Source organism: Physeter macrocephalus, chromosome 10 (assembly GCF_002837175.3).
Source record: "Physeter macrocephalus isolate SW-GA chromosome 10, ASM283717v5, whole genome shotgun sequence".
NCBI lineage: Eukaryota > Metazoa > Chordata > Mammalia > Artiodactyla > Physeteridae > Physeter > Physeter macrocephalus.
Window position 1 is genome coordinate 59,260,773 of NC_041223.1, and position 26,729 is coordinate 59,287,501.

A 26,729-nucleotide genomic window follows, 5' to 3' on the forward strand; every position below is an offset into this window, starting at 1 on the left:
ACGCAAATGCACACACGCAAATGCACACACGCATAGGCGAAAACAAGAGACATCTGGGTAGGGAACCGATCTTATATTTATTCACAGAGCATGGTGTTGGTTGCCCCTCTCTAGCTTTACAGGGTAACATGGTAAGAGCCAGCTACTTCTGTGCACATGGGTGGCCCCATAGGAGTGCTCCAAAATTATGAAACTTGAAGCGTATATAGTTGTTGCTGGCACATCCTCTCTTCTGGTTGGGGGAAGAGAGGGGAGGGAGAGGGAGAAAGAAGGGAGGAAGAAAGGAGACAAAGAAGCAGACCAACTGACCTGCCCAGGGACCTTTCTCTTTCACTCTGGAATATAAAGAGATTCTCTCTTGAGGAGGGAAGGGGCGGCCTGTACCCTGGAATATAAGCAGTTGTCTCTTTGAGTGATAAGAAAGGAGCCTCTAGGCTTTATTACCTATAGAATGGGAAGAAATGGCTCTGGGGGAGTGGAGGCATTCTCTACCGTTAAAGCCCTTCAGTTTCCACTGCTCAGAAGGCCCTGACCATGTAGGATCACCAGGAATTTCAGGGAGGATTGTTTTCCAACAAGACCTAAAGGTGTCTTGAAAGGACATGTACTCTACTAAACTATCCCAGTAAGATAGTTTGCTACCACTGTCTGCTTTATAAAGATCTTTCTAACCTTACCTAGATTGCATAGTCTCTCCGGTGGTCCTTTGTTATGTTCTCCATGGACTTTGGTCTCTTTTTTTTTTTTTACTGTGGTATTTTATTTGCTCTGTCTTGTACCTGTGTTTTTGAAATCATATGGAGAAAGGCCAAATGCATGGCTTAATGGATGGTCAGATGGCAGTGTACCTTTTGTTAAGTGCATTGTAAGTATCTCAACTTGGGTTTGTAGATAAATCTTTTTTTTTTTCTTGTTTTTTCCTTTCTCTTACTTTTTTTTCAGTTGAGGAATACAATACAGATGTATGGAAAACCGAGGTGTTTTTCATTTTGTAAGCACAGACATTAGAGCAGCCTCAAAAAAATGTAGACAGTTAAGAGCCAGTCTAAGAGGAATTACAACTTTGTGATTTTTCCCTTTGTAGCAGTACAGTTTTAATTAGTCTAGCTAGAAAATTTTATTGAGAGTATATTGCCTTAGTGGGATTTCTTCTGCTCAAGTAAGTTTAAAAAAAAAAAAGCGTGGGCTTCGCTGGTGGCGCAGTGGTTGGGAGTCCGCCTGCCGATGCAGGGGACGCGGGTTCGTGCCCCGGTCCGGGAGGATCCCACGTGCCGCGGAGCGGCTGGGCCTGTGAGCCATGGCCGCTGAGCCTGCGCGTCCGGAGCCTGTGCTCCGCAACAGGAGAGGCCACAACAGTGAGAGGCCCGCGTACCGCAAAAAAAAAAAAAAGCGTATTCTTTTTAGGGAGAATCTATTCAAGTGTGTCACTTGAGCATATTAAATGCACAGTTGGATGTTTAGAATTATAAGTAGTGATTATTGTCTAAGGAAGTAAATGAAAAAAACTGATAGAAATCTTAAAAATACATTTTTATGTTGTTATTTTACTGAAATTAGATTCAGTCCAGAACATCTTATAATGTTGAATAATAATAGAACTTCAAGTCCAGCAGCATCTTTAGAAATGAAATTGTTAGCTCACTAATGAATTTTATTTGCATTGTAATAGACTAGCTGGTCTTGCTTAATGTGCTCTACAGAATAGATGTTATTTTGGGGCTGTCAGTTACAAATGTCAATGCAATTTGGATTGTCATGGAGGTCAGTAAAGTACTTTTCTGTGTGTGATGCTACAATGTATTAAAGTATTCTTTATTCTGTCTTATCAGTCTTTAGCGGATTGACCTAGGTTTACTAGTGAATTAAGTTGACCCACAGTTGTACTATGGGGACTAACTAAGAACAGTGTAATTTGGGTCAGATTTTAGTCATATTTGAAAACATCTTCGATGAAGCATGAATTCAGAGTGGTTGGATTTTTAGAACTTTATTAAATTCCTTCATTATTAAACTAATCATTACAAGTAGGCCAGCTTCAACATAATGTTTCTTAAAAGTTTTTCTTATGTGTGTCTATATGAACATTTTATAATTAGTAATGCTTATAATCTTTTAATACTTATAATGTAGGCTGAAATTTAAAGTGGAAAGAGAATTCTAGACTTTTGAAGCTTGTAAATTACTGAGAATGGTTCATAATTTGGGATCTTTTTCTGTAGTCTATTTGCCATGTTAAGGTAAGAGTTACAGTGGGTAGAGTGCCAAATATAGAAACTGCTACACTTTTCTTGTAGCGTATGAACTATATCTGAGTCATCAACCTTAATTCTAGGTATTGAACAGGATGGAGATAGATGGTGTTTAAGACTAAACCAAGGCAATACTGTTAATATTCAGCAAGTATTTATTGAATAGCCAGTGTTGTGCCAGAGATTGTGCTGAAAACAGAAAGATACACTCTGCATTAGTGTTGCTTATAATCTGATGAGAACCAAAGGTTAATCAAATAATTATGCATAAAATGTAAATGTATAGATTTCACAATAAACTTTCACCCACTTGTTTTAGCATTTATTGATGATTTTCTAACTCCCATCCTTCCTTTCATTCCATTATATGTAAGAAAGAGCTTTCCCCCTTCCCATTTATTCACTTATTTCTCTGTCAACTCAAATTCTTATTGTATTCAAAAGGTTATAATCCATTATTACAAGATGACCATATTAACCCAAATTTTGCAATCGGGAACCCCTTCAAGTTGCCTTCTTTATCCTTTTGACATGCCCACTTCCCAGAACTGGAATTAATCATTTCTGATTAATCATTTCTGCAAGCAAACCTGGTAAGAGAATGGTATTTAGAAACCAGTGAAAGTATTTTATTTCTTAAATGAATATTTCCATTTATTTCTTTCCCCAAAATATTATCCAGAAGAATGAAAGAGATTTGGGGTTTTCAGAATTTTCAAGGAAATACAATGTTGAGCTGTTCCTTTCCCCTAGTAGAGTTCCTCTCACAGCTGTTATTTTCAGACTGCTCCAGCGTGCCCCGAGGGGCCATGGGCATTGTTGGCGTGAGGTTGGGAGAGGCGTGCTGTTTGGGAGGAAGAAGTGAGATACGAGATTTGGATCTCTCAGGACCACTCAGGTAGCTTAATCTTTTATAGATAGATAGATAGATGGATAGAGAGAGAGAGAGAGAGAGAGAGAGAGAGAGAAAGTGAGCTCCTGCAAAAGAGTTTAGTGAAAGAAAGAATTACACAGCCAAAATGAGTTTTTAAACCACAGTTCTGTGGCATTAACTTTTCATAATTTCCGTAGGATGAATAGTTTCTGTTCTTGTGGTGGTGATACCAAGTGGACTGATATTTGTGGTGATAACCAAGTGGACTGATCTTTTCCATATGCAGTATCAATTTAGCTTCTCAGTAGAGGTGGGATTTCGTCTTCCACTTTGTCATGTATACATTGGACTAAGCAAACCAGTAGTTTTTCCCTTCTGGGCCTTGAAAACCAGGTGGAATACTAATGGTACATACTGGCTGAATGCAGTAGCCTGGAAGTTTTTTATGTGTAGTGTCAGTAGTCATAGGCAACTGTGACTCCTCTGTTGCTCAAATCAGGTACAAAGTAATGTATTTGCATATATGGTAAGACAGACCTGTAGCTGAAAATGCTGTACCACCCCTACAAACTAGGGCTGAGCCAGAAAGTATAGTTTAACACAGCCCCTTAATGCTTAAGAAAACATTTTTAATTATGTTAAAAAGTTTATAGCAAAGGGAAAAATGCATTCAAAATACTTACTATTATAAAATTATGTTTTAAAAGCTCTACTTTCTTTCTCTATTTTTTGTGGTCTTAATATTTTAGAGACCATAGTGAAATATAACTATCTTAAGCTTCAAGTGTATTGTACAATGCCCTAATATATGCAAATTGGTTGTAAGATAATACTTTTTACAGTGGGCTTAGCTCTGATGTTATAAATTTTTGCTGTAATGGTACATACGGACACTAAGTCATCCAACTTTGTTTTTTTTTAATTATTATACATTTTAATAACAAGTATCTTTTAGGGTTTAGAAGATGTAAAGTATTGTGGATTTCTTTTAACCAACTTCAGCAGTTAAAGCTCTATACAACTGAAATATAGAAGCTGATAAATATTAAAATGATTCCTTTAGAGAAATTGATGAAGAACATATTTCACATTCAGGGTAATGCCCTAAAATGTAATTCAGTAATGATAACCTGAATCTGTTTATCACTTAAAAAGCTTAGGTTTCTTGAGAAGAACTGCATATTCCCAGCATGAGAGCCCAGAGGTGGCTCTGAACTGCTGAGTGTAGATCTAATTACACAGCTTGGAGCTGTGGAACCACTTCTCTCTCTACCTCCAGATTACTTTTGTTGGTTTATTTGCATAATTTAATGCATGAAGACTAGTCAGTGAATTATACAGTTTTCTGAGACAGCTAAGACAAGATAAATTAACCCTATTTGATGTAGTTTTGTATATGTGATAAGCCTTTCACCAGGTCTTTTTAAACTAAAAATTATGCTTTAGTAATGCAGCTCGTTGGCAGGAATATCTGATAATAAATGCTAGTTGTTACACTCGTGATTAATAAATTTAAAATTTTATTAAGAGAAGTTTAAAATTTATTATTTTAGCCCATTTTTAGTAATAGTAGTTTTATTGATGTAATCCAAATATAGTAGTGTTAAATTTTCTACCATTATAAAACATAAAAATGCTTTCTTTATTCATGTCCATCAGTAAGACATTATTTTGGTTAATGGATCTGAATAATTTGATTCATTGTAAATGTAAGTAGCTTTGATTTAGGAGCTGTCTTTGACTTCAAAGTCGAGAATTTTTTTTTAAGATGCTCTTAGACTAGCTCATTTTATAAATTGTTTCTTTTTAAAATCCAAATTTTTAACTTTGCAATGGCATTAAAATGTACAGTTGACCCTTGAACAACGTGGGTGTTGGGGGCACACCAACCCTCCATACAGTCAGAAATACACCTATACCTTATCATCAGCCCTCAGTATATGCGGTCCCTTCATACACGTGGTTCCTCCAGATCAGTGATTCTGCATGGGATTCAACCAACAGTGGGTCATGTAGTTCTGTAGGATTTACTATTGAAAAAAATCTGCAAATAAGTAGACCTGCCCATTTCAAACTCATGTTGTTCAGTGTTCAACTGTATACACATAGCTTTACAACAGTATCAAAAGACTAATAGTAACTATTTTAGTTATGAATTATCGGTGGAACGTTTGCTAATAAATTTAAATAAAACTATCCAGGAAAATTAATTATCTAGTTGAATAATTGGAAGTTAGCTTTATACCCCGTATTCTAATAAAAGGTATCAGTGAAAGTATTAACTCAGCCTACATCCTATTATTATTTATAAACTTTTAAATTCATATCTCTGCTCAAAAATGTGCTAAAAATAAATGTTTTTTTGTGAAAGTTGACCATTTTTAACATTGGAATTTCAGCAGTCATTTATGAGTGCCCACTGATTTGGTGATAGCAGGGAGAGTGGTATGGGGGATGACAAGGAAACCTCAAAATTAGTAAGGTGTAAACGTGCCCTCAGGCAACACCCAAAGAGGGAATATAACTTGGTGGAGAGAAAATAGGCTTTGGACTATCAAATCTAAGGATAATTCCCAGTTCTGCTCTTGAATGAGTAGAAAGTTATTAAAACTCTGAGCTTCAGTTTTCTCATCTGTAAAATTCTAATAGAATTACCTACCTAATTGTGTTGTTAATAGTAAATTAAATAACTATGCCTGGCACCTAGTACTGGGCCTAGCACATAGTAAGCACTTAGTAAATCATATCTTTTATTATTAGTCCTAGTAATTGTGAACAACAGCGGAGAGACCTATATACATCTCAAGATTACACAAGGCACAAGTATGAACAAAGTGCTGTGGGAGTGATAGCTTTCCCTGGAGAGATTGGAGAAGAGTCATTAGAACTGGGCCTTAAAGGTTTGTAGAATTTCCCCAGATGAAGTTGGCAGGAGAACTAAGTAAAGTAAAACATGGGTAAAGGCCTAGAAATATACAAATGCATGGAGCCCTTGAACAGCAGGAAGGATTTAGAGAGATGACATCCTAAGGCCAATAATGAAGAAACCTGGAATGTCATCACCTTTAAATCAAGGAATTTGCTAATTTTGAGAGAGGACCCCAATTTATTTCTAGATTATGCTTTTATTTCTTCTTCTTCTTCTTCTTCTTCTTTTTTTTTAACCTGCATCTTCTTCCTGTAGTTGTTCATGTAATGAATGGCAGCTTCTGTGTTCACCATTTCCCAGATGCCAATCGTGCATCATAGTAACTAGATATAAGCTCCATAAGCACAGGGACACGTGCCGGCCTTGCCCACCGTTATATCCCCAATACCTGTCATGTAATTGTTAGATGATCACAGACTCACAGAGGAGCTAAATCAAGCACAAAAATAGTTCAAAATAAAATATAGTCAGTGATAAATGCTTAAGAGAGGGGCCTGTGAATTCTTTGGATGCTCAAAAGAATAAAGTATCACTTGTACCTGGAATCGTCAGGAAATTTTTATTACTTTAATTTAACCATAATAGTAGCATCATCTCCCCCCCATGTAGGTGTAAGGGTTTCTTCTTTTCTTTCTTTCTTCTTTCTTTTTTTAAATGACTTTTATAAATTTGTACCAATGTTTCACGTAGTTTATTGGCTACAAATCTATATTTTAAAATCTTTAAATCAGAGTTCTTTTTATAAGATCTGTCTCAAACAATCACAATAACTATTTCTCAGGGAGACCTCCCTAAGCGCTTTCTCGCTCATCTTCACTCTTCATAAAAAACGGGGCCACCTTTTTTCTTTTAATAACCCCAGGCTTTTAAAATTGTCCTGTCCATTGTTCTATCAAGTTACATTCCAAAATCGTCTAGGTTTTTCCTATGTTTTATCCACCTTTTTCTTTTACATTTCCTTGAGTCATAATTTTTTTTATCAACATGTAATGTATATTCCTTTACAGAAATTCATGTTTTTTCATGATGATGGCATTCTCTTTAACTGCTCAGTTTAAAATCTTTGTCTAACATAAAAATAATTTTTCAAGTATTGCTTTTAGTGGTATCATTTTTTTCTGAGTCTTGAGTGAATTTTCTCTAAGTATACATTTTATAATGAGGTTGTAGTTTGCCTTTCCAGCTATTACTGCTCCTCTGTCTGCATGTCCATTTCTGCCTAGAGCCAGTATTCACCAAATCCATATGGATTTGCTGTCTTCTCTGTGCCTTTGACCTCTGTATACTTTTCCAGGAAGTACTATTTATTTTCTTCTGCTAGACCATGTCTCTTTTTTTCTTCTTAAAGCATTTCCAGGTGAACTAAAACAAGATAAATGTGTCTTTTCGATCAAAAGTACCACTACCGTCCTTCTAAGTTCATTGTTAAATATGTGTTCTTTAAGTTTTTACTTTGACACCGTAAATCCCTTAGCAATAAAATAATCACATCAAATATGGTAGTACAATAGTATATTATAAATATACTATTACAACCTCATCACTGGTCATTTCTCCTGTTCAATATAATTTATATATTCATGAAACTATTAAGGCTTGTTTCAATGGGTAAGATAAGCAATATAAGATATACAGAGAACACATTATCTTTTTATACTCCCCATCCCATTTTCATTTGTGAGGTAAGTACTTTGGTGGGTTTCCATCCATATCTCCCTATTTTTAAACACACACACACACACACCCCCTTTATAATCTACTCGGAATAATACTATGGAAATTGTTCTTCAACTTGATATCTTTTTATGTGGCACTATATTATGGATATCTTTGTAGATATCTTTGCAGATAGATATGTGTGTTTGTGCGTGTACAAGAGCAAAATCCAACTCTGCTTGTGCCCACCATTGGATTTCCAGAGCCACACAGCACTACTGAAGTTTAGCACCTTTTCATATGTTTATGACTATTTTCACTTTCTTGCCTATGAATTTCCCAGAAGTCATAGAGAAAAATCCTGGCAGATTTAAAGAAAAATTAACTATTTCCATACTGAGTAAGATATCATAAGTAAAGTCAAAAGATAAAGCATAGACTAGAACAAAATATTTGCAGTATAGAAAAAGACAAAACATACTATCTTCTGTATTGTAAGAACACCTACAAATTAATAAGAAAAAAATGCCCAGTAATAAAACAGACAATATTCAGAATAGGGACATAGTTCAATGATCATATATACTTTGACCCAACAATTTCACTTCTGTGAAAATATCCACAAAATTGTGAAATGACTTGTATACAGAATTATTTATTGCAGCATTGCTTTAAGTAAGAAAGGATTAGGAACAACATAAATGTCCATTAAACAAGGACTGGTTAAGTAAATTGTGGTATTTCCAAGTAAAGGAATACTATGCAAATGAAAAAATAAATGAGGAAACTGGGTACTGGTGTGAAAAGATCTTCAGATGACCTAAGTGTCGTTAGCTGGTCAGTATTGGCAGGCCTAAAATGAGAACTGATTCACAGTAATCAGAATGAAGCCTTTTAAAATTGCATTTACTTAATATCACAGATAGGGTAATATAATCACAGCAATAAAAACTATTTTGTTGCCTACATGCCCTTGTGGTGTATAAATCTGAAATATACCAGCAGTGGCACTCCTCATTCAGACTATAGAACATGGAAAATGATTTGGCTATTTTCTTCAGTCTCCCAAAGATAGTACTTAAAGAACCATTTTAAATGCACAGAGGACAGGTTTGGGGGGTTTTGTTTTTGTTTTTGTTTTTTTACATACAGTGGTTGCTATTTCACTGGGCTCTCAAATTTTAACATTCATCTTATTAATGGCTTATTAAACCAGATTGCTGGGTCCCAGCCTCAGAGTTTTTGCCTCAGATGTGGGGTGATGCTATTAATTTGTAGTTGTAACAAGTTTCCAGGGGATGCTTTTAGTCTGGGGACACACTTTAGAATCACTATTTGTTTAGGTCATTGGGGCTTAATGCTCTTGAGGATCCTGGGTTAAGAAAGTTGGGAAGAATTGAGAACAAAACAAATAAATGGCTGTGCTGGTTAGAGTGAAAACATAAACACCATGACATAAACTTCCTCATCCTCAAGCCTCATTCTTTAACTTGCAATAGACAATATCATAAATTATAAAACATTATTTCTCAGCAGCATTTCCTGTGGGACATCTATCTGCCATGTTGTATTTTTTCCAGGTATTTCGATTCTTACTCTTCCTTCTTAGTGGAAATTTCTAGGGAAGAGAATTTGATTCAATATTTCACAATCTTTGGCCTCCTCCCTCCAGTTCTAAAATAATCTCAGGCTTAAATATTTCTGCTAATTGTTTTATTCCTAGTTCATCTGGCACAACACCCTTACCAAGGTTGTTAAAGGATAAGTGTTCTTTTAAATTGTTTTTTGTGGTGTTAGATATGCACACACACTTGCATAAGTGAGGAATGTTTATATAGGTGTCAATTTATAATATTCATTCACTGATCTAACCACTTAGTCTTTTAGGTCAAGTTAATTTTCTTAATGCTTATTACCCTTATCATGGTGTTAATACTTACCAGCTCTGAGGAAGTCTCCAAGTTCCTGTACAGAGTTTTAGCATCTCCTTTGAACTTGTTAGAAATGCAAATTCTTGTCTTGCCTCAGACCTACTTAATTAGAAAGTGGGTAGAGGGAAGGAGCAGCAGTTTGTGTTTTTAACAAGCCTACCAGGTGATTTTGATGCATTCTAACATTTGAGAGCTGTTGTTTGACTAAATGCAGTGTTTCACTTACACGATATCCTTTAATCCTTATTGTATTCCTATGACTCTAGTAACTGTCTATGTACTAGAGGAAATAAAGATCAAAGAGGTTAAATAATTTGTTTTAAATCACACTGCTATTTAACAATATTTCAAAGTAGAAGTTTTCATCTTTTTAAAATAATATGTCCTTCCCTCCTTTGAATACACTGAAACAATATCAGTTACTTTGGCATTTTGGTTTTTTGAATGATCATTATCTGAGCTTTTACTTTTCATTAATTTTAATCAGCATCTCATTTGAAGAACACTTTCTTTGATAAGTCAAATAACAGGACCAGAACGCAGATTCACATACTTTCTTTCCCAGTCCAGGACTGATTCCATCATACATTTTTTAACTCAGTGGCTTTTTAAACCAAAAATAAGTATATAAGATATTTTTAATCGCATTAACCTAACAACCCTCGAGTAAAAATATAAACAGTTTTACAAAACAGTCAAAATTTACAACATTATTGAGTTGAATCTACTGTTCTAATCTTATTTTAGACACACGCCCATTTAACTGCTGTTTGGTTACCAACAGCGTTTCTAAGATTAATTTGGAGTTATTTCCGCCATATGAAACAGTGCTGTCCTCTCTGTTAGTTATAATTTTTATATGAGTCTATTTAAATTAATTAACCAAATTAACAAACCATAAAATCAAGTATGTTTATAGAGACCCAAAACCTTGTAATGGCCTCTCTTGGAGCCTCTAGACAGAAAATTCTTAATAAGAAAAAGAGTTTATTTTACTGAACAAGACATGATGGATTCTTTAATTTAAAAAAATTGCTACTTTAGTTGTAACTAATATTTCTCTTGGCTGCAATAGAAAATAATTTGCAAAGTGATAAGTTGACAAGTCAGACTGAAATAATTAATGAAGATTTAGGGTCATATTTTATTTTCCCTTATGTTCTGCATATCTGTTATTTTAATGGGATTTACAGAATGTGGCATTTGAATTATGGAGAATAGAAATCTGGTTGTATTATAAGACCCTAGCCCATCTGGAGAATGATCTTGGGGCTATAGCGGTCATGTAAAATATCTTAATAATCCCTGATGTTTCATATGTATAGGTAAATAAAGATGGGTTATTAGGGAATCTTTGTAGTGGTGGTATTATATATGTTTTATTTATGTTTCCTTTTGAACTTCTTAGAAGAAGAAAACTAAGCTGGTCGTAACCATTAATTAATTTCACACAGTAGTACAGTGGAGATTTCAATAGTCGTTAATAATTCAATTTTTAGACCCCACTGCTAGATATTTTTACTCAGTTGGTTTTAGGGGAGGACTCAGAAATCTATTTCAACAGGCCCCAGCAGTAATTCTGATGAAGTGGTCCCTGGGCCTCAGTGTAAGAAACTTTGAATGAAAACGTACTTCTTCAAGCTAACACACTAAAATAACCAAGGATAAATACTCTAAGACTAGTGTATGTAGCCTCCTCCATGCAGACTGCATCCTGCTTCTACAGCCAGCTAGGGCTGATTCCTAGTGATTCTCTCTTGCCGTAACAGTAGAGTTCCAATTTGGTGCCTTGGAACATATTCATCATGGTATCCCCGGTGCTTTGGCCACTGTTTGGCATGCAGGAGGTATGTGTAAATGTTGTGACATGGGTGAGTGAGGGAGAGACCAGCTGTCTCCATGTTTAGCATTCCTGTGTTATCCGCACTCCATCCGTCTTTTGGATCAGCTCCCTAAATTATGTCTAGTTTTATCTCCCTCCTTAAATTGTATAGAAGAAGGGACCATGTCTTATCCATTTCATATCTCTCCTTCTAACAGTATTTTACACACACACATGTCCAGTAAATATATTTTAAGTAAAAATTATTTTGTGCTTATTTAATCCATCATACAAGATTCCCTTCTCCGTGAGGGCAGGGACCTTGTCTCTCTTTTTCACAGCAGTTTTCTCAGGGCTTGGTAGTGACTGCATGCTCAGAAACGTTTGAATGAATGAATAAATTAATAAAATAATAAGTAACTTCATTTTAATTGAGATTTTTCTTAAAATTTAATGTTGGGGGTAAATGAGGTTTTGTGTGTGATCAAATTTATTTTTATATAAAAGAAAATAATCTGCCTTCCCCTTTAAAAAGAAACTCGTAGTTGAAATGTTCCTACCTTGTAGAAAGACAGGATGGTAGAATTTGACAGATTCTGAATTGGTGAAGCTTCAGCAAGGCAGTATGGTTAATAGAATCTTCCATCTAACTTAGTATTAAATAGCTGATGTCAGGAATTATGAAAATATCACAAGTGAACTTAAATGGCAGTCTCTTGACATCCTGTGAGGTAAAGATGATTCCCCAGAAAGCTAGAGAGCCTGTGAAAAGCAGATTTGGTTTTTGGCAGGGGTTGGGGGTTGAAAATAAGGAAAACAAAAAATTTTCTAAGTATCCACGAAACTCTCTGAAATAAATTTTAGTAGCGTACTCTTTAGAAATATTCTTTTGATCATATTTCTTTTCAAATCACGTTGGTATCAGAAAATAAGTTAGAGCTCTGGTAAAGTGTGAAGTCTCAAGCTTTATGTCCTTGAAGGCTGTGATTAACTTATGTTAAATTTCTCCAGATGACTGGCAGTGCTTGTTTTACTTTCTCTAAACACTTTGGGAGATTTTCATTGAGGAACTTCTGGTCTTCTCCAGATTATTTTCTCTCCTTTACTTTGAATACACCCTAAAAGAATATTAGTTAAGTATTCCAGTTTCTTGAATGATGGTTATCTGAGGTTTTACTCTACTATGAATTTTATCAGATCCTATATGTGGAACATTTCCTTTGACAAGTTTACTATGGGCTAATTATAAGATTACTATGGGTTAATTACACAGTAGGTGCTCTAGATCTTTGTCATTCTGTCTCCTTTCTGGTCAAAACCAAGGCCTCCTTCCCTTTTTCACTTTTGTTTGTCCTCAAAATGATCTTCTCTTACTCAGGTCAACTCTCATGAACCTATTAATTCCCTGACTAAAAACAATGTTGCGTGTCCTTCTAAGTGTGTAGCCTGAAAATAACACCAAAATTCCAGCTTCTGGGAAAACAGACAGAAGAACATGGAGAGACACTGGGAAGACAGGCAAGAATTAGGAATTGGTCATGGCTCTTTGGGAAGGCTGGGGCTGAGCTATGGAGGGAAGGGACAGGGAGGTGGAAGCCAAAGAAGAAACATCACAGAGGAGAGAAAGTAAGCCCTGACACGTAGCAAATGCAGACTGCTAGTCACTTCCTGATTTTATTCTCTTCATTTGCCGTCACATTCTTCCTGACTACTGTCCCTGGAAGGACTTTTTTTCCACTTCTTCTTGACAAAACATCCAGACACTCACCTTCCGCCTAATTCAGATTTCCACAGTCGCTTTGTGAATAATTCCGCAGGAAGGTCTGCCACAACAGAAAATTCCAAGTACCTCTCTAGAAGCTTTTTCATCTCCAGCAGTCCCCTAAACTCTATTTATTCTAAATGGTTGTTCTTAGACATGATTTTTTTCCAAGGAAGAGTGGTCTTTATTGTTTCCAGTTTCTTTAAACATCTTTATGATACTGGCAATTTCATTGACTGTGGAGAAATAAGGCTCTAGTATATTTTTATACTCTGTCCTCATAAGATATGATTGTGCTAATGAATCATGTCTTCAGAAGAGAAATGCACAAATTAAGTTCCATATTTTATATAATCCATTAATTTCATTCTGACTTCTGCCAATTATAGGCTAATAATAAATAAAGCTATGTTATTGAATTTTACTTAACTTGCCTTTATCCTATATATACTTTGTTCTAAAATAAGCAAATGTTGAAGTATTCATAAACTGGGGGATTATTTTGATAAATTAATAGTCATTTATATAGGGTGATTTCCAGACTAGTATTAAGCCATCTTTTAATGAATTTGAGTATTAAATAAACTGCTTTCCTTTATTTTAGGTGATGGTGTTTGTACATGCTCGAAATGCCACCGTAAGAACGGCAATGTCTCTAATAGAAAGAGCCAAGAATAATGGCCAGATTTCCTACTTTTTACCCACTCAAGGACCTGAATATGGACATGCAGAAAAACAGGTAGGGAACAAATGACAGCACAATACAAGAACTAAAGCACATAATGTGCCAGATATACCAGAAATTTTCTATATGAAAGATCCATGGTTTCCAGTTTCCAATAAGTTAATTTTACAGATTTATCATGTTATAATTTTGACTTTTTTCTTGACTTTCAAAGGATCCGAATGCATGTTGTGTCCAATTATCACTTTTTTCTATATGATTATAATTGTAGTGTTTAGTCCCATAGTTAAAGCATAAAATAGTTACATTTTATAAAATACATTAACATCTAATGGATTATTGTTCTTTTAAAGATATAACAGATAATTTTTTTTTAAATTTTCTAAGGTTAACATGGACAGATGTAATTTACATAAACAGAAGCTCTTTTTGAGAGTGAAAGTTTGAGACCAAAAAGGTTCAGAACAGCTGCCTTGCCACTCACTATATGCTCAAAGGACCTAAAAAGTCTGGGTCCTCGTTAGAAATGCAGAACCTCAGGCCTCACCTGAGACTTACCGCATCATAATCTGCATTTCTACTTGATCCCCAAATGATGTATGCACATTACAGTTTGAGAGGCACATCTCTAGGTGATTTGAGTATCGATAGTATTCTAAGATTTATAAAAGGTTTTATTTAATTGTATCAAGTGATGATTTAGATCAAGAGTGGGCAAACTACAGCCCGAGGGCCAAAGGTGGCAACCTGTTTTTGTAATTAGTTTTATTAGAAAACAGTCAGAGCCCTTCCTTTGTCTTCTGTGGCTGCTTCTTTACACACAAGGGAAGAACTGAGTACTTGCTGCCGGGATTATATGGCTCACAAAGCCTAAAGTACTCTGTCCCTTTGCAGAAAGTTTTGCCCTGATTTAAAGCTATAAAAATAAATTTTTAAATAAAAAAACTATAGACATAAAATGATAGTATCTTCACAATATTTTATATGCATAACTTAAGATTTAACTGATGTTTGCTGAACAGCTGCCAGGCATTGTGCTCTGCACCTTCACATTTACCATCTTAGTAAAATGTATTTAGTTATTAGGATTGTGCTCTAAATTTCACCATTTTATATTGATATTTTAAATTCTGACTATGATAATCTGATGCAGGTTGTTTTGAATGTCAGATTCTCTTTCAGTGTAACTACAAAATTTATTCATTTTTTTCTTTGTTTTGCTTTATAAAGTTTTCTATTACATACCACCTATTATGCAGCTTTGTATTCTTCCAGTTGTTTATTAATTATGAATTTATGAGAGTCTTTGACAAGTCAGGTCGGCATTCATTATGGTGAATTATGAAAGGTCTTGTTTCATTTCTTTGGAAATACAAAGCAGCTCTATTGTGTTTAAAAGCCAAGCCTTGAGAGCCACCTTGTGGATTTCTGGTTATTTTATACCTCTCAGTTCTGAGAGTTATTGCTATTCTAAATCATGCAGGTCTATTGTTTCATTGTTATAATAATAATATTCAATATTTATCAGAGTTTACTTGGGCCAGGCATTGTTTTCATTGCTTTCTATAACTCATTCAATGTTCACAACAACCTATGATGTAGGTTTATACTATTATTATCTCTTGATATGGCATTTGTATATAAGTAATTCAAATATAGCATGAAATACTCTAAAACATATAGAAATAATTTATGTAGAGGCATTTTCAAATGATATTTATTTAAGACCATGTCACCAAACGTATAATGACAGATCACTATGCTGAAAAAAACGTGGAGACTTGAAAGTCCCTAGTCATTTTATTATACCTTTCTTTTTTTGATATTTTCATTATACTTGATTTTTATCCTGACCCACCTGTTATTGTTGGTTTTTTTTTTTTAACAAGAATGGATTCCACAGACATTATTAATAAGTACATGTTTTCAAGGAATGCTGTCCTATTCACCATTATACTCTTTAGTATAGCATTTGGCTGATAGTAGGTACCCCAAAATTACTTTTTTTTTTTTGCCTGTTTCTTGGAGGCAGACATTATTAAGAGATGTTCTTACTTTAGTTACCTCATTTGATCTCTACCACTATTCTGTCCTCTAAAGATTCTTATCCCCATTTTACAGATAAGGAAACTGAGAAAAGAGAATAATTTTCCCAGAGACTCCCATGTAAAAAGTGGAGCTATGATTTGAACCAGACTGACTCCAGAGTCTACCCTTTTCACTACAGTGCATCCTGTTTGTTCAAAAGCAAACAGAACATATCCAACCTGTGACTTTCTAAAGCCTTTAGAGCTTTGAGTCTTTTTTTTTTTCCTTTAATAAAATGGAAGAACAGTTCTTCAGCTCAGCTGTATCCCTCATTTCTCCGAAAGAGAGATTCAAAACAGTTGGCCCCTCCACAGTGAAAATTATTTATAACAAAAGATAAGGTAATCTTTCTGGATGTTTTCTCGAAGCTCCAGAATTTTAGATTATTCTTCTAAATCTAAAGTTGAATGTTTGTTCCTGTTTCTTGAAGTGCCTTTTAAACTTGAATGGTATTAACTTACTAGCAATTCTAAGGATGCTATTACGATGATGACAGGAGATATTTCTTCTGATGTTTTTGAAAAATAGGAAATTAAGTACTCAGAACATTAAAATAAAATTAGAAGGTAAGTTTGCTATGGTAGTACATAGAAATTTAGCCTCCTGACTCCTGTTAATGGAGATACAACTAAATCTCTACCGTACCACAGTGATCCTATATCCCTAAGTGTTTAAAGTAACCATCTCAATCCCTGACTCAGCAAGTATGGTTTTTTAAAGCATTTCTTCACAGTTTTATTCAACACACTGTAACTTTATTTGTATAAATAATAAATAAAACTCCATTAAGGATTCTTTTTCTCTGTGTGTGGGGGGCGGGGTGGGGGGAGGGCAGTGTGCGAACATAATGAGGCTGTGTCTGTGCCTTAGCCACAGCTGAAGATGGGTCATTTCTTTCCAGTAAGTAACGGTTATACTTCACGACCCCTCATACCGTTTCTATCTTTGATATCAAATTCACTCCCAGCTGAAAAAGCCACTATATTTCCAAATTGTCCACTGAAACAGGAAAATAGGGAAAAGAAACTGAAATACCCCAATGGTAGATTAAGCTACAGAGATGGAGCTTGCAGTTCTCCCTGGGGAAGGGAGTGTCTGAGGAATTACAAACGAGGCCCAAAGTAAGAGGACACATTAGCAAAAAGCTCTGGCTGTGACTTCACCTCTAGAAGCCCTGTGGCCTTAAACACCTAAACATTTCTTAAAGGTACTTTTTCTTCTATCAAATGGAGTACTAATGGGGTAAATAACACCTATTCTAGTAGTTTACTATGAGAAACAAATGAAATGATATATGCAATTATTTTGGAAACTAGCTGAAGAATGGAAAAACATTGCATATCATATTCTGGAAATCTACTTCTAGAAGTTTACTTTGCATATTACTTTTCTCCTTCTCCCACAAAGAAACTCTCTTAAGAAACCACTGTTTTCTGTAAGATAGAACATACCTTAGGGAACAGTAGCAGCTTGCATTTATACATAGAAATATATCATTAGGGATAGACATTTTCATTATTAAGCCATTATTTGTTTGTTTTTTTAAGATTTATTTATTATTTATTTATTTTATTTTGGGCTGCATCAGGTCTTAGTTGCGCCACGCAAGATCTTTGTTGAGGCATGTGGGATCTTTCGTTGCAGCATGCGGGCTTCTCTCTAGTTGTGGCAGGCAGGCTCCAGGGCACGTGGGCTCTGTAGTTGTGGCGCCCGTGTTCCAGAGCACGTGGGCTCTGTAGTTTGCGGCACACGGGCTCAGTAGTTATGGCGTGTGGGCTTAGTTGCCCTGTGGCATGTGGGATCTTAGTTCCCCAACCAGGGATCGAACCCGCGTTCCCTGCTTTGGAAGGCGGATTCTTTACCACTGGACCACCAGGGAAGTCCCTGTTATTTTTAATTATAATTTTAATTTTAAGTTGAATGAATTATTCCAATTAGAATCTTCAGATTCTGTTTCATTCTCCATCTCAGTCAAATAAATTCTTTCCTTTAGGGACAAAACTTTTAACAGGCTTTAAATATTCTAGTACTAGGATGGATATTCCCACCCACCCTGTACAGTATTTCTCTGATTAATAGGCACTGATGTTGTTCGATTTTTTACATATATTAGTGATATTAAAAGTTTTCCTTGTAGGTAGATACGGTCTATCATGCAGCAAGCCTCATGAATGTAGTGATTAGGAATATCTGTTAAACAAATCAGAGCACTAGGAAAAATCGAGTAATAATATGTACCCTCAAGCTACCTTAAAGTATCATTTTATGACTTTTTATTATTATTTAGATCTACCAACCATCGCCTGCTTTCATAGGTTAGCTTTAGCCTTTGCCTAAATTATAGGAATTTGGCTTTGATGTAAGTAATCTGATACTTAATATTGATAGCTTTAAATATTTCTGATTTAGCAGCTTTCCAGTGTCAGTATAACCAAATAAAATTAGAATTTCCTCTTCCTGGAATAGATGATATCTGTTAGCTAAAGAGAGTAGAAGGTACCTAAGAGCCCCCTTTCTCTTGTTTTTTTACTTTAAATAAGTGTAAACTGTTATCTCAGAGTTTATTCTTTCCTCAGGCATATCAACCTCCTTTCCTTTAGGAGGCTAATATATTAATTCTACTGTCTGTTTGTAACCACATAGAAAGAATGTTATAAGTATATTAATTTTTTTTAAGTAAAATGAAAGAAAATTAATAAAAAATAGATTTGAGTGTTTAATTGGATTTTTTCATTTTCAAAGGGAAATAGGCTCTTTAGAATAAAGATTTTGAACCCAGGCAAACCTTGAAGGCCCATGCGTATTGTAGCAAATGGTAGGATTTCCTCATTTTTTTATATGGCTGATTAATAATCCACTGTGTGTGTGTGTGTGTGTGTGTGTATCACAAATTCGTTATTCATTCATTCATTCACTGCTGGATACTTAGGTCGTTTCCATGTCTTGGCTATTGTAAATAATGCTTCTATGAGGGGTTTAGATATCTTTCCAACTGTTTTTGTTTCCTTTGGATATCTTCCCAGAAGTGGAATTGCTGGATCATATGGTAGTTCTATTTTTAATTTTTTGATGAACCTCCACACTGTTTTTCATAGTGACTGCACCAATTTACATTCCCACCAACAGTGAGTTCACAAGAGTTCCCTTTTCTCCACATCTTCACTGGCATTTGTTATCTCTTCTCTTTTTGATGATTGACATTCCGAGGAGTGTGAGATGATATGTCATTGTGCTTTTAATTTGCATTTCCCCAAAGACTGACTAGTGACGTTGAGCTTCTTTTTATGTGCCTGTTGGCCATGGCCATCTTCTTTGGAAAAATGTCTCTTTAGGCCCTTTGCCCATTTTTAATTAGATTATTTGGTTATTTGCTATTGAGTTTAATGAGTTCTTTATATACTTCGGTTATTAACCCCTTATCAGATATATGGTTTGCAAATGTTTTTTCCCATTCTATAGGTTGTCTTTTTACTTTGTCAATTTCTTTTGCTAGGTGAAAGCTTTTTAGTTTGATGTAGTCCCACTTGTTTATTTTGTATTTTGTTGCTTGTGCTTTAGGTGTGATTTTCAAAAAATTATTACTATGACCCATGTCAAGCAGCTTCTTTAGTGAGACCCTTTTTAAGAAACACAGAAAGTAGCATTGGAATTTTATCTTTATTTAAGTAGCCTTGATTGCAGCAATTTTTGTTCCTGTGCTTTAAGGTGTATTTTAGAAACATACAATAAATTTCTTAAAACAAGTTTATACATCTTATTAAAGAACCTTGCTGTTTTGGAAAAGTATGTATATTAGAATATTGTTGCTCTCTCATTTGAAAATACTTTGGTAGGAAAACCATTTTAAAAACAAATAGATTATATAAGTAAAGATTTCTAATCCCTAGTGGTACAGAGATTTGTATTGATAAAATTTAAAGATCAAAATAACATTTCACAGTGATTTTTTAAAAAAAAATTTTATTTCAGCATTTATTTTAAAATGGCCAAATGGGTATGAAGAATACAATTTTAGATGAGATTTCTCTTCTACTGATTAGGGTGCTCTCTCTAGAATGCTAACTTGTGTCTGTATAATTGGGTTGTAGTTAATGCCAGGGTAGCTCATATGGGAACCAAGACCATCTTTCAAGGATTATAACATGGAACAGGGGACACGGTACTTCTTTCTCCCCAGTTAAAGTACATAACTTGCACAGCTAGAATGACATATGGAAATTGGTTATGGGAATTAGGCTAGTCTGTGTCGTTGTGAATTGACTATATATACATGAACCTCAAACTGTTTTTAGTGGTAGTCACTCAGTGAATATTTACTGAGTGTAAGCTACCTACCAGTCACTATGGGAGATCAATAGGTATCAAGATAGATAAACTCTGCTGTCAACCTGTTTAAAGTGGATTGAGAAAGTTGTGTTGTATCAATCAGGATTCATTAAAGGAAACAAACCATTGTACGTATATTTTAAATAGAAAATAATTTTGTGAAAAGTTAGGTAATTCCTAGAATGTTGATAAGATTGGAGTTGTAGAAGTCGGCCAACTACCACTGGAACTGTTGAGTTTAAGAACCAGCAGCCATACCATGGTGGTGGTCCAGCATGTAGAAGCTACACCTGCTACTAGATACCTTTCATCGTTCATGAACATGCTGGAAAACCAAATCTTGAATATACAATACAGTACATCCATTATAACTTTTAAGCCTCATTTCTCCAAGATTTTGCTTGCCAGCAAAAGAAAACAGCAGAAAATGGTTTCCTCTTCACTTCCATTGCCTAGATCTTGCATGAGTGCATTTAATAAGCAGAATAGATTTTTGCGTCCAATACCTTGACTACAAGAGATCTGGGAAGTACAGATTTTACCTTCTGGCTCATGCAATACAAGAAGGCCTCATTGAAGGAGGTGGGACTTGCATGCTGATTAACATTCTTTGCGTTAATTGGGAATGGAAATATATTTTGGAAGAAAAAAAGTAGCTGCCCACTTATTTTTATGGAGCTTATGTTCTGGCTGAACAGAAAGATTAACAACTAATTAAATAATTGATTTTAATTATGTTGTATTAAATAATAAAAAGGGATTAAGTGCTAAAAGAAAGTAAAATTGGGAGGATGCTTAGCCAACACAGTGACATTTAAGGTGAGATATGTACACAAAGCAAAGGACAGCAGAAGAATGTTCTAGGAAAAGTCTCTGACACCAGAAAAGCAATAGCACATTGAAGGATGTGGATAAAATCAGAGTGACTAAGAAACGTAGAGAATGATGGGGAGTGGTAGATGCCATGTTTATAGCATGAGTCTAATGTTGTAGGCAAGGACCAGATTGTGAGGGCCTTGTTTATCATGTTACAGATTAGCTATTTTATCTTAAAAGACATGTGTTATGATTAGAGAAGTTTGAGGAAGGGAGTGGCATGTCATTAACTATATTCCCCTCAACTAATAATATAAAAATAAAATGACAATTTGAGCACACAAAACAAGTAATTTTCCTAACAGGGTTGTGCTTTTAAGAAAGATCACTACACACAGGCAGGGCAGGAGAGAATGGGAATACCAGTTAGAGATGTGGATTCATTGGGGCATATTTAGGAAATAGAATTGACTGACTTGGTAGTTAATGGGGTATGAAGGGTTGAGGAAGAGAGATCTGGAAGTTTTTTGGCTTCTAAAAGATGTCTGGCTTAATAATGTTGAGTGGTTAGTTGGGCCATTTATGAGGAAAAAGCAGTAGAGAAGGATTACTTTGGAGGGAAGGGTACAGATCATGAATTCCATTTGGACGTGCTGAGATGAGGTGCCTGGGATACTTAGAGATGTAGAGTAAGCATCTGGATGGATATGTAAGTCTAATGTATCAGAAGCTCAGTCTGTTTTGGAGTGGGAAAACCATGGGAGTGGATATGAGTGGTAAAAGAGCCTAAGACCAAGTCTTGAGGAATTCTGATAATTAATGATTAGAGGAGAATGAGCCAGCAGAGGAGCCTCCAAACACTGGAGTATACCCCGGAGTAAATGTCATAGAGGCCAAGGAAAAGAGCGTTTCAAAGAGAAGAAAGAGATCATCTATACTGACTGCTGCAGTGAGTGGTCAAGTAATGTGAGGGCTGCAAAATACACTGTACTTAGCCACGTGGAGGATATTGGTGACCTTATTCAGGGCCTTTTCACTCCCCGAGTGGAGAGCAAAAACTAGATTAAGCTGGCTGATGAATGTAGATTAAAGTGTAAACATCAACTTTGAGAACTTAATTTATATACAAAAGGAAAATGGATAGTATCTAGAAAATATGAAATAGTACTCAGAAAGGTAGACATACCATTTTTCTTTTCAAGGTGGAAGTGATATGCTTATATTCTGTGGAAACTATTCAAGAGAGAGTGAAAAAGGATTGAAATTGATTGATTGTTCATATAGGAAAGGAAAGAGATCACAGATAACCTATAAGAGTCCTGAGAATTTTCAAGAGGCATGGGATCCAAAGAAGAAGTAGAGATTTTCTTTAGATAGGAGTTAGGGCACTACTGTTAAAACAGAAGAGAAAGTTAGAAAGATGGGTTCTGTTGCAAATAGGTTTTAGGTGTATGGCAGGAAGATAAGGGAGCTTCCTGTGACGTATTGTGTTTTCTTTGTGAAGTAGTTGTTAAGGTCATTCTCTAAGAGTCAAGGATAACAAGGTGGTGAGAAGTTTGTGGAGAGCCAGTTAATGTAGACATTGTGAGACATGTGACAACAAACTGACCATAAAGACATCACAGAATTGCTGTCCAATGTTAAGGGCTTGTTGAGATTGTGATCATGGATTTAGAGTGGTCTCCAGTTGCCCTTGTATATAATTTTTCTTAAGCATTAGCTACCTTGGGTCATCTGAGTTTGACATTCTGCCAGTCTTATATGGCAAAAGGGCAGATGAGTTTAAGAAATTGGCAGGAATGTGATTAAAATCTTGGACTGTGTTATCTGCACTGGAGAAAGAACCAGAATTAAGACTGGGGCAGGGATGGAGAGGGCGTGCTGCTGATGAATATTAAGAAAGTAGAGGAATTGTGATCTGGAAGTATCATTAATGATAAAGAGCTTAGAAAAAATGAGTTGGGCATGCTTGACATATAGGAATCTTTGGTCAGAAATTGAGGTGTTTGTACTAGCGATTTTGGTTTTGGAAGTAGTACAGTTGTGGGTTGATGACAGGTCTAGAATACAATCGTTGGTATGGCTAAGATGGGACAGAGGAGATGTCAGTGGAAATGAGGGTGTCAAGGAATTGAAGAGCGAGGGTTTTAGATGTCCACATGGAAAATACTGTCACCGAGGATCATAATAGGAAATGGGATAGACAGAAAGACTAGGAGCCATACGTATGGAGTCTTCATTGGATAAGGTAGGGTAACAGGCGACATCGCAGATATACTGAACCTTAAAGGAACAGAGGTTTTTGTAAAAAGTTAGTACAGGCTGACCTGGAGATGGTGAGAGGGAAGAGAGAGATCATCCCCCACCACTTGAAAGATATGCATGGAAAACAAGAGTCCATGGAAAAGAGTCAAGTTTCAGTTAAGGCGGGGTGGGAGATGAGGTTGATATAGTTTGCTTATTACTGAGTGGCAATTCCGGAGAACAGAGTGAAGAATTTCATACCCTAAGGTGGAGAAATAGTAGAGGAAGTAGGGAACCGACTCAACAGCGAAGAAATACTAAGTATTATGGGAACAATAGTATCATAGGGCATTGGTTCCCCATTACCTGTTTCCATGCCAACTGTGAGAATCAGAGTATCTGGAACTAAGACCCTAAAATTTTAACATGATCCTCAGAAGTTCTGATCATAGCTAGATTTTGTTGATCGTGTGAACAGATGGCTAATAGACCTTATCCTGAGGACAGGGTGGGAGGTATGATGTGTTTCCTTCTGAAAGACTCGTGGAAGACAGAACATTGCCGTTCTTGGCTCTCTTGGTGTGGACACCAGAGGAGCGATTTCAGATGTCTCGGTGATAAGGGTTTAAAGTGGAATAAGAGCTTTGAAAGAGAGAAAGAGAAAGGGTGGGGAAAGATGATATTCCTTAGATCTCTAAACTCCCTTGTCAAAAGATAAGCCAGGTATTGGTTTATGCTCCTAACAATGTAAGCAGGTCCACTGATTAACTTTATAACTTTATTGAATGATAAAAATTACACATACCAAAGATGAGGACTCTATAATATTTTTTCCAATATTGATAAGGCATACTCACTAGTAATTGTGAAAAAAGAATGGTATCATTTGGGAGAAACTATTTGCGTCCTTCTGGTTAAATTTTAGTTTTTATAATGACTGTTAAGTTATTTCTTCCTAATGGATTTGAAATAATCCACATTAAAGCGTACCTTATCAAGATAAATTAGCTCAGAAGGCTGACAAGGGTCGCTAAATTATTTATGCCATTTCTTATCGTACTTTCATGCAGGGTTTGTAACTGAGCTGAAGGTCTTGTGTTACTTCTGTATATTTTTTTGTCTTATGGAGGAAAAAAAAACTAATTTGTTTTATTTTAATATCTTCAGTTAGTTGCTGTCAGTCTTCGTTCTTTAATCATGTATTTGTGTTAGTTTGGAAGTCAACTCTGGGAAGTGGTTACATTTTAACCTTATTCATTTTAAAAAGTCCTCATACTGATTTTCTGTGTCATAGGTAGGAAAAAGATATGTAAAGTTATGGAAGGACGCTTGGGGCATGCTTTCACTAGGGGAAAACAATTTAGTATCCTCTGTGTGCTAATGGATTCTTAGCAGTTGTCCATTCTATTCTAATTTTACTGACAATAAAGCCCTGTATGGGAAGTTCACTTGTGACAAGTGGAAATACAAAGACTGAGGAAAACAAGTTTACGCAATTCTTCTACTACACACCTGACTCCCTTTACCTTTCACAGCTGGTGTTCTTTTGTGCTGAATTTCCATGTATAGAGCTACTTTATCCAGTGAGTATAGTACTGGATCTCAAATGGCTTTCTCGGAGAATCCGCTGCTCTGTTCAGACAATGTGAACAGGGTGAATTATAGCCCTCCAGTCCTGCAGAGGCTAGCAAAGCCCGGACTCCAGGTAGAGCTCACCCTGAAAAAACAGGTGGAAAACAACAACTGTTCTGATACTTGAGGAAGCAGCGGGCATCTTGTAATAAGTTTAGCTCCGTAACTCATGGTCTTAACCATCTTTCTCCATTGATTTCTCCAAATAAAACTCCTATTAAAAACCTTCTTCCATTTATGTTTCTTTCAAGGGAAGGTTTTGTACAAACTGCCATTGTGTGTGTCTGCATGTGAGTTTCAGTATGAAAAAATTGGATCGTGTTAGGCACACTTTTATGTCTCATACTTTTTTCACTTAGTAATACATCATGGAAATCTTTCCAGATCAACACTGAAAGATCTGATTCATTCTTTTAACAACTGCGTAGTGTGCCCCAGTGTGGACATTATCTTAATTCATTTACCCAGTCTGTCTCAATGGATACTTTTGTTGTTTCTAATTATGTTGTATTGTAAACGGTGCTGCAGTAAACATTCTTGCTCACACTCTTGGCAGTTGCAGTGATGTCCACTGGGAAAATTCCTGGCAGTGGAATTTATTTATCAACACGGTACATACATTTAAAATTTTGGTGAATGAGTGGTCCTGAATTGCCCACTGAACTGAAGAGATTGTTCCAACTTACATTTCCTGGAACAGTAACTTCCTCCCACCTAACTTTGCCAGCACTGAACAGCGTTAGAGTTTTTGAGATTATGACAGATTAATAGGCAAAAAATGGTACTTCATTATTATTTTCTTTATGAGTGAAGCTGAGCGTTTTTCACATTTGCCATTTGAATTTCTTTTTCTATAAATTGCATGTACTGTTATATGTGTTACAAACATTTTTCCTACTTAATCTTTGATTTTTATTAATTTATGAATATTTTTACCATAATGAGATTTTTTTCAGTTTATTTACAGTATTTGGGCTTTGTCTTGCTTATAAAGATCACACTCACTTCATCATGATTTCCTCCAGTCCTTTTTAAGTTAAGTTTTGGATTTTCATTATTAAATCTTTGATCCATCTAGAACTTATTGCATATAGTAATGGTGTTGGTTTGCAGTCTCCTCGGGACCTTTCTGGGTGTAATGTGAGACTGGCCCCAAAACACAGAGGACAAGGGAGGCAGGCCACTCCAGATTGGTGGGTGGCAGGTTTAATAATTGAGGGAACTTATATACAAGTAGATCTCCGCACCCACCTGCCACAATCTTAAAAGTTTATATAGAGGCCTTAACGGGGTTTCGTCATGTGCACAGACAACACCGCATTTCTGTCTAAGGGCTGTGTCCTTGGGCAGCCTCTAAGTGAAGGCAAGCAGAGTGCACATTCCAAGGACAGAAGGGATGAGGAGCCTCTGATTGCCTGGGCCCAGCTTGTGGGTCAAACTGGTGGTCATGTCTTCTTGATGACCTCCCCCAGCAAATGCATTTCTGAATACTTCCTGTTTATTCTGTTGTTTTTAAAGTTTAATATAACATACCAAATTCTCACATTTGCCTGAGTCAGTTTCTGAACTTTGTTTTCTATTTCCTTGATCTTATTGTCTCTTCTGTGGTATCAAACTATTTTACTTATTTGTTTGGTTTTTTTTTAACGTCTTTATTGGAGTATAATTGCTTTACAATACTTATTTGTTTTTTTAATATTTTTAATATGTGATTG

At 35.7% G+C, this 26,729-nt stretch overlaps 1 protein-coding gene across 2 annotated transcripts in view; it reads left to right on the forward strand.

The window, feature by feature from the left end:
* ASCC3 (activating signal cointegrator 1 complex subunit 3) overlaps positions 1 to 26,729 on the forward strand; it is a 356,417-nt gene that overhangs the window by 175,379 nt on the left and 154,309 nt on the right. For both annotated transcript variants that reach the window (XM_024119391.2, XM_028494620.2), the window contains one exon: positions 13,828 to 13,962. In XM_024119391.2, coding sequence (XP_023975159.1) covers positions 13,828 to 13,962 — 135 coding nt within the window. The remainder of the gene's footprint in view (positions 1 to 13,827; positions 13,963 to 26,729) is intronic.